Source organism: Corvus kubaryi, unplaced genomic scaffold (assembly GCF_017639235.1).
Source record: "Corvus kubaryi isolate FWS band 111438036 unplaced genomic scaffold, C.kubaryi_AGA036_p1.0 37382, whole genome shotgun sequence".
NCBI classification, from domain to species: Eukaryota; Metazoa; Chordata; class Aves; order Passeriformes; family Corvidae; genus Corvus; species Corvus kubaryi.
Window position 1 is genome coordinate 3,344,975 of NW_024581124.1, and position 9,011 is coordinate 3,353,985.

Below are 9,011 nucleotides of genomic sequence, written 5' to 3' on the forward strand. Positions count from 1 at the left end.
GCTAAACAGTAATAAATAACAGACAACAAACTGCACTGAGAGGTGTCGTCATCCTTCCACGGGTGCTGCAGGCTGTCATACCTCTCTGTTCTGTGTTATAAATGAGATTGCTTTTACTTGAGACAGAGGGTCTTCCTGTGAGCTGTGATTTTCTGTTCCATGTCCCACTACAGGTTTTGACCTTTGTGAAGTTGGCCAAGAGGAGGTCATTCTGAAAACTGGGAAACAAGCTACCAGGAGGACCATGCACTTTGCTCTACAATCCTTGCTGGCACTTTTTGGTAAAGCTGCTTAGAGTAGTTTTTGCTCTTGTGTCATCTAATGATTTGATCAGAATGGCTTCCGCTGAAATCTCACACTCGCACCTTTGCAGAGGTCACACATCGCACCCGTGTCACACAGACCAAATGTGATCAGACACTGGAGCAAATGTTGGTTTTGTATGGGAAAGACTCGTCTGAGCAGAAGCTGGAGTTAGAGTCCAGCAGCTGGAGGACATATAACTCATTCTTGGTTTTGAGATATAAAATGATAATGAGCTGACAACTTCCATCTAGGATTCATGGACAGAGGTTCTTGCCTGGGCTGTGCACTTCTTTTTCCTTACCTAAGTAGTAGTTGGTTGTTCTGTGGTAGCATAGGGCCTGAGGGCATGCTTTGTAGCATTTTCTCTTCATTCTGATAGAATGTTACCTGGTTTTATTTGATTTTTATGTTGTATCTCGGGGCATGTTTGTACATACTATTGTCTTTTCTTTTTTAGATTCTACAGAGCTGCCCAAGCGCCTTAGCCTGGACAGTTCCTCATCACTGGAGTCACTGGCTTCTGCTCAGTCTGTTTCCAACCCTGTACCCCAGTATCAAAACCCTCCATTCTCTCCTACCTGTCCAGAAGGCATTGCCTCAGATGCCATTTCTGTGTACAGCCTGAGCTCCATTGCTTCTTCCATGAGCTTTGTTTCCAAGCCAGAAAACATGCTGGATGGGGCAGGACCCAGAGGACGCCACGATTATGAGAGGCCCAAGAATATCTATCCACACAGGTCTGCAGCTCAGAGCCAACTGTCACCACAAGCCACTGCAGCCAGCAAAGATGAGGAAGAGTATGAAGGTTTCTCTATAATCAGCAACGAGCCTTTGGCCAATTACCAAGAAAACACAAAACCAGGGTTTTCCCCTGATCACAAACAGCCCAAAACTAGTCAGAATGGAGGCATTAAAGTGTCCGTCAACTCCAAAGGGAGCATAAGTACTCCAAATTCTCCTGTTAAAATGACTCTCATCCCCAGCCCAAATTCACCTTTCCAAAAAGTTGGGAAACTTGCAAGTTCTGATACTGGGGAATCTGACCAGTCTAGCACTGAGACTGACAGCACCGTCAAATCCCAGGAGGACAGTAATCCAAAGCTTGATCCGCAAGAGTTGGCCCAAAAAATTCTGGAGGAAACTCAGAGTCACCTCATTGCTGTTGAACGTCTTCAGAGAAGCAGCAGCCAGATCAGCAAGAGCAACAGTTCGGACGATGGGGCTCCCAGCCCGGCCGGCGTGTCCGCGTTCCGCTCCTCGGAGACCAGCGCCTTCAGCCGGCCCGTCAGCTCCAGCCACAGGAATCAATCTTCACCTCTTGCAATTAAACCAAAGCCTCCAACGAGGAGTTCATCCCTTCAGAAGGTGAGCTCTGGCTATAACAGCCCCACAACATCGGAGATGTCAAACAGAGAAGGCACAGGCCAGTACAGTGGGCAGCCATCTCCAGGTTGTGATTCACATGGGTCGCTAACTGAGCAGCCTCCCTTTAAACTCAAGTACCCCAGCTCTCCTTATAGTGCTCATATTTCTAAATCACCCAGAAATATCTCTCCCAGCTCAGGGCATCAGTCTCCTGGTGGCAGCACTCCATCTCCTGCTCTTTCTTATTCCTCAGCTGGTTCTGCTCGCTCAAGCCCAGCTGATGCCCCAGACATAGACAAATTAAAATTGGCTGCCATCGATGAGAAAGTGCAAGCGATTCACAACTTAAAGATGTTCTGGCAAAGCACTCCCCACCACTCCACTGGCCCAATAAAGATTCTCCGAGGAGCTCCTGGAACAATGACTTCTAAGAAAGATGTCCTCAGCTTGCTCAATTTATCTCCACGGCACAGCAAAGAAGAAAGTGCAGAGAAGCTGGAACTGAAGGACCTGTCTATTGGGCAACACCTTGCTGCTTCGCCACAGAAGATCCCTCCAAATGGACACAGACGCCCTGAAACCACAAATGCCATGACATCAGCTCATTCCTCACCTGGCAATACTCTGGGAGCCGTGCGTCCCCTGAGACTGCCAGCTGGTAATGGGTATAAATTTTTGTCACCAGGAAGATTTTTCCCTTCCTCCAAATGTTGAAATGTCCCAAGTACCAGCTGATGACTTACAGTCTTGTTAAAGTATTTGCTTCTGCCCACTTGCCTTTACAAAAACAGAACCAGTAGCTAAGCAGCCGTGGTCATGCCCTCAGCTGGCAGTGCCCAGGGATGGGACAGGCTGGCCTGCTGTCACTGTGGGGGCACACGGCCTCACACACATGGGTTTTTGTTTCCCTTATCAGAACCTTGGCCAGACTCACCTTATAACAGGTTCTTTGTAGTATTCAGTATTTGCAGCAGCAGGTGCAAAGCATCTGGTTGTCTGTTCATTAAATACTGGCTTTTAAGCCACCTCCTTGTATTTCTTAACCAGAAGTTTTACAGCTGGCTTTTTATACAGAAATTATACATATCAGGGGTTGGAGAGGAAAGGGAGAGGAGGCAGAGCATTCCTGTGTACCACAAAGAACATATGTACAAGTCTCTGCCTGGAGAAAGATGAGCCATTTACTGGACTGCTTTCAAAGGCTGACAGAGGAGAAGACCACATGCCTCTAGATACCTCTGCCAGGTTGGCCAAACCAGAAACTGCTGTCAGTAAAACTCCATAGCAGCAGGATCTGGCAGTTCTGTTGCATCATTTAGAGGCTGGTGAAACAAAGACAAGAGGAGAGAGGTGCCCCATTCTAAAATATGCATCTCAGGTAACTTTTCTGGATGGAAACCCCTCAGATGAGATTTTGCTGGTTGGTCTGCTCAAAGGAAATGTTTGGGGCCTAACAAACCAGGTGAGCCTGAGTGTGAGGTAGTGAGTGTGTGTCAGAGAGACAAGTTCTGGTTTTGTTGAGGGCTCTGGTCTCTCTGGCACACCACATTGTGAAGGTGAACTTTTTATCCTGAAAGTATTTGGGCAGTACTTAAGTCTCTGTCGGCTCAGTGGGCACAGAAAAGGATCACAGATGCTGCAGCTCAGAACGTTATTTTGCAGTTCCATGACAGGCAAGAATGTGACATCAGTGTGTGTGATTCAGACATCACCTGACCAAAAAAATCCCTCCTTGATCCTGCTAAATCATTGCCAGGGCTCAGTGCAGGCAGGTCTGCAAACCTTTTCCCTGCTGTGGAGGCAGGTTTCCTTCGGAGCAGTTGTGGAAACAAGTTTCCTTTGGAGCAGGTGTACCAGTGGAAGCAGCTGTTGGTGCAGCTGGAGCCAGAACGCGAGGCAGCAAGCAGAGGGGCTGGATGCAGAACCCGAGTGCCCTCTGACGTGTGGAGGAAAGGGGACCAAGAGCACCCCCAGGGTGATGTGTACAGTCAGCTTCCCTAGGCTAGGTGGGGTTTAGGAGTTAGGGGTCAGGCTGGAGATGGTTTCTAAGCGGCTGTGCAATGCAGTGATGTGATCAGGATCCCAGTGATCGTTTACATGCGCTGAAGCCGTGGGCGTGCGGCAGCATCAGCCCCGCCACGTGAGCTCAGATCCACGCAAGGTATTCACAGGCCATGGGCTATGAAGTCAGAGCACTGGATCACCAAGGCTTTTGGTGTCTATTCTGCACTCCCAGGATTGGCTGAGTGACTGAAGGCTAATCACTTCACCTCTCCGTGCCTCGTCTTCCCTTTCTATCTAAATGGGGATAGTAATACTTACCTACCTACCTCACAGAGGTGTTGTGAGGCTGAATACATTAGGCCCTGAGTTTTAGCTGGATCTTAAGTCAACTTCCAGCCTTGCAGCTGAATGGAGAGTGCAGGTGGCTCTGTGGACGTACCAGAGGTATGTTGATGATGCAGAGAATTGTGTACTTAGCATGGCTGGATGCTCTTGTTGCAAACACGGATCTGATACTTGGAGATTTTCTTAGGGATCTTGGAGGAGAAGCATGATAGCAGGGCAGAGAATTCAGTTCTGATATGGAAACATGAAATTGCTTAGGCTCAGCTCACAGCATAATCAGATGCTTGCTGTGAGAATATTCTGGAATCTGCTGGTTTCTGGAGAATGTTTTCCTTTTTATTGTTGCAAGAAATGAACACAAGCACTAAAGGCAAAGGATATTGGGCTGGGTTGTTAACAGCCAGCTAACGAGGGGGGATCACCAAAGTTTTCAGTGCAGAGAGAAAGAGTAGTTACCTACTCATACACAATGTAGCAGAACAGTTGAGTCAATCTGTTCAACTCATTATGGTGCAAGTTATTTGTCTGTACATGACATCTTCCTGTGATGGTTTGGTGCTAAACATCACCTTTGTGTCATTTGGCAGGAAAAATTAGACTAGTGGGCCAAAATGAGTCAGCACAGCATCTGCCCCTTGTGGAGACAGTGATGCTGTTGATCATGCCACTTGCTGTGGTCACAGGACTGCTGAGAGACTACGTGTGACCTGCTCTGTTTCTAACCAGCATAAACTTCTTGAAACGACATCCCAGGAACACCCAGGATGGAAGTGGGCAGCTTTTTGTTTATAGCAACAGCAAATACTCCCTGTAGTGCTGCATAACATGCCAGAAATAAGCCTCTTTGTTGTAGTTTACTTCCATAACTAAAGGATCTTTTAACCTGTAGAAATTCTATGCTGCCATTTTGTTACAACCCATTTCTGTGCTCCAGCAGGTTTCATGCTGGCTTAAAGCTTTCAGACAGAGCTAAATCGGGGTGGGGGGTGCGGGGAAGTGGTTCTTCTGTTGTTGTTTTTAAGGAGGGGGGAGCATTAGAAGCAGGGAAGGGTTTGGATGTAGAGAAAGTTCAGTATTTGGGAATTTGATGTTGTATAAATATGGAAGGTGAGTGTCACTAGAACAAGTCTTTTGGGAAATAGGTCTCCGTTGACTTGGCACAGGTCACTTCCATTGGCTTGCCGGGAGCCATGAAATGCATGCTTACTCGTGGCTGGGAGACACTGCACACCTTGTCCCTCACTCCTCCACCTCCTGAATGAGAAACAACCCCTTTGTGAGGAAAAGAGTTTTATCAGGTTTGCCCAATATGTGGAGAAATTCAGGAAATGAAAATCACACGTTTTCCATTTGCTGTTAGAATTCCTTCTGTGGGTTTAATGCATTTGTCGTTGTTGTATTTGTGCATGGTACAAGTGACAACACTGCGTAATACAGTGAGCAATAACAATTAGGTATTAACCACTTTCACATTAAACCTGCCACATGCAACCATTCCCCAGGGCCATAGAATGTTTTGGTTTTGCCCTGTACGTTTTACTGTGTGAGATTTCAGATTTTTTTATTGACTGTCTTTAGCTCCAGCTAAATGGGAACAGTAAACAACCCCTGTGATCAAAATCTAGTTTAATTTGATTTTGTTGGTTAGCCTGTACCTCTGGCCTGATAATTGGTTTTCCTTCTCTTTAATCATACCTTACCGAAACAAGGAAAAAAACATTGAGGGGGTGCTACACCCACGCATATCACTCTAGGCCATATTTTCTTTCATTAGGGCAAGCTCGTTCTGTGAACATCTCTTCCAAGTTGCAGAACAGATCCAGGGGCACAGAGATGTCTGTGAATCTGTCAGGAAGCACTGGTAGTTTCAGCTGGATGGTGATAAAGGGTTTGAGCAGTTTCGGGTTCATTGCATTGCCATGCTGCCCAGCAGGGCTGCACGGGTGTGTGGACACTCGTCCCCTCAGCTGCAGAAGAGCGCTGGAGACAGTGACCCAGAGAGGATGGTCAGCAGAGGCTTCCCAGCAGCAGCCCTTCAGCACTCGCTCTCCCTATGTGCAGTGTTAGCCATGTTTGGCCTCTATGGACTTTCTTTGTAAATTAAAACTCTGTTTCCAGACAGCATTAAACTTTTTATATTATGAAATTTACCATGTAAAAAGATTTTCATATTTTTATTGAAATTGCTAAGGCATTTGGCCTTTCTTCTTTGTGATTTCCGTGTCTATTAAAGCATGAGTTCTCTCAGTGCCTCAGTCTCTTGATCTGGAAGGATGTTGGGGAAGGGTGTTTGTTGGCTCACTGCTCTCTGCCGACGCCCAGCTCCCTCTGGAACTTTCCTCCCCTTCTTGTGCAGTGTAGTCTTCCTGTTACTAGTGCTCACTGGAAATTGCTTTTCCTTTTCCTGACAGGTGGTGGGAGAAGCAGTATTTCCTCGAATCTCTCTCGTAGTCAGCAGCAAAAGGACACGCAGGGCTGGGTGGAGCTCTGAGGTTCACCCAGCTCCCTCCGGTGGGAGAAGCCAGTGCTAAAGGGAGGAGACACTCTCCCCATACCAACACCAGCTGGAACTTGATGAGTTAAACCTTCCTTCTGTCCCCATGTGAAAGGCGCCCTTGTACTTAGGGGAAGTGCTGGAGACACATGAAACTAAACACACAAAGCTGTAGTGGGGCCACAGGACCTTGGCACACTCAGCCTCTGGGAGCAGCCAGGAGCCACTGGCAGTGCTGGTTCTGCCACAGGCTGAGGCTGGGCTGGAGCCCTGCCCTGAGGAGCAGCTCCTGGGGAAGCATTCCCTCCACGAGTGGGGCTGTGGTGGAGCTGGGCTCAAGTGGTTTGTGTGTCCCGGGTCTGGAGTCAGCGGGATGTGGCTACTCGGTGATGGTGTCGTGTGTGTGGCAGGATGCAGCTGTAGACAGAGGGTTTGGGGTGAGCACACACGAGACAAGTGTTGTCCATATGGGGAAGGAGCAGCAGCAGGGACTGCACGCTGCCAGCGTTTTAAAAAACCAAATAAAGGAAAACCCTGAATGCTTGGGGAAACAGAGATTTACAACCCCCTCCCACTGTGCCCCAGCACGGCCCTGATCACTGCTGTGCCTCACGGCCAGAGCCAGTACAGGCCTGAGTCACCGTTCAAGGACTTCCATGGAAATATGTGTCCATAGGAAGAGCCTGCCGAGGGTTTTCCTTACAGCCATTGGTGTGGGGGAGGAGTGTTTGGCAACACTGAATTTTATCTGGATTTCTGCTCTCCTTTGTGTAAACGTCTCATTAGCTCTGGCTCCTGGCAAAGGAAATGCGGGGGATGGCTTCTCCAGGAAAGGGGAGCCAGGGGGCTGCAGAGAGGGTCACAAGTCACCTCTGGGGAAAAGGATGTGCCATGGGAACACAAGTGTGGAGCTTGTGGTTGTTTTTTTCTTGGCAGTTTACCTGGTTTTACGTTTGTATGTGCATTTCCAACAGAGGGAAAGCAAAAGCCTGCATGGCTGTGGAAAATGGGGAAAAAATGAAAGCTAATGTTCAGGAACTAGAAAGCAAATCAATATATTTAGAATACATTATTTTAAGTAAATCCTGTAGTTTTACCTGAATTACAATTTTTAAGAACCTCAAAGTGGAAGTATGTTCCCTGGCTGCTTTGTTCTTAGGGCAACATTTTGCCACAGGATAACTTAAATCGCTATGGAAACCAGGATAAAGCCAAATTCAACACACAGAACATGCCTTGGGTGGTCCCATCCTCCTGCCCCTCAACCAGGAGCCTCGGGAGAACTTGTCCCTGCCAACTGGCTGGTGTCACTGCCCCAGCACCGAGGTACTGCTGGAATTCCTCTCCTCCAGGAGCGGTGTTCCTCACAGCCTGGAAGGGCTCTACTTGGGGCTGATTTCAGTCTTCTTTCAATGTTGCTGAGCTTTTAGACCTGCAGACTCCTTTCATTTTGTATTTTTTAATGCCAGCTGAAGGTCGAAGCCCCAGCATGGCCGTACCTTGTGTGGTCGTTACTTATTCCTGTCGTCCTTCTTGTGACTGCGAGGGAGGCGAACAGAAATTCTCACAAGAGGGCGGCATTGGCCGCGGAAACCGAGTCCGCTACAGCTTCGGTGTGGTTTCATTTGCGTGGCAGTACAGGGGCACTCCAGAGTTAACAGGGACCCGCGGGTAAAGGATTTTGCTCGCAACAGATTGCAAAAAGGAATTTTAGCTTCCCCCCGCGTGACAGAGGCAGAGGCAGTGTCCGGCAGAGCGATGGTGATGGCAGCGACGGTGCCGCACCCGGTGCTCGGTGTGAGAGCGGGGAAAGGCCGTGGGGGACAGCGGGACCCAAGGCAGGGACCCGGGCTCCCCGAAATTCATCAGCACTGCAGCTTCTCACTTCCCACACGCTGGGAAGGCGCTGGGGTGACCCCATTCGGCAGCGGCGCCGGTCAGTGAGGGCCCGACACCGCCGAGCGGGCAAACTGCGGTGTCCGGCACGGGCCGTTCCCCGCCCGCTGGGCGGTGCGTAAGGCCCGTGCCGCTGCCGTGCAGGGCCGCGCTCGGTGCTCGGTACCGCCGGCAGCGCGGCCCAGCCCGGCCCCGCCCTCCCTCCCCGCTGCCCCGGGCCCCCCGCCGGCCCCCCGCGTGCGGCGCCGGGCGATGACGTCACTACGCCGGCAACCACGAGCTGGCGATGCGCACCGGCGGCGCGTTTTGATTGGCCGTTGACAGGTGAGGTGTGCGCTCGCGGGAGCTGCGCGCCCTCGGATTGGCTGCGTCCAGCGCGTGCGCGCCTCCGGGCGAGGCGCGAGCGCGATTGGCCGAGCGGCGGGGGCGGGGCCTGGCTCGGGAGCGGCGCGTGCGCGGAGCGGCGGGAAGATGGTGCTGATCAAGGAGTTGTGAGTGGGGGCGGCGGGGACCGCCCGGGGCGGGGGGAGGGCGCCGGGGCCGCCCGGCACCGGGGCCGCCGCTATCGCGGCCGCCGGCATCGCTACAGCGACCGCCGCCG

At 50.4% G+C, this 9,011-nt stretch overlaps 2 protein-coding genes across 4 annotated transcripts in view; both read left to right on the forward strand.

Moving 5' to 3' along the window:
• Window positions 1-6,270, forward strand: part of TTC28 (tetratricopeptide repeat domain 28) — a 112,521-nt gene extending 106,251 nt beyond the window's left edge. For both annotated transcript variants that reach the window (XM_042034945.1, XM_042034946.1), the window contains 2 exons: window positions 174-281; window positions 764-6,270. In XM_042034945.1, the coding sequence (XP_041890879.1) occupies window positions 174-281; window positions 764-2,385 (1,730 nt within the window). In that variant the 3' untranslated portion in view covers window positions 2,386-6,270. The remainder of the gene's footprint in view (window positions 1-173; window positions 282-763) is intronic.
• A 2,568-nt stretch (window positions 6,271-8,838) lies between these two features.
• PITPNB (phosphatidylinositol transfer protein beta) overlaps window positions 8,839-9,011 on the forward strand; it is an 18,031-nt gene continuing 17,858 nt past the window's right edge. For both annotated transcript variants that reach the window (XM_042034851.1, XM_042034850.1), the window contains exon 1: window positions 8,839-8,901. In XM_042034851.1, the coding sequence (XP_041890785.1) occupies window positions 8,882-8,901 (20 nt within the window). In that variant the 5' untranslated portion in view covers window positions 8,839-8,881. The remainder of the gene's footprint in view (window positions 8,902-9,011) is intronic.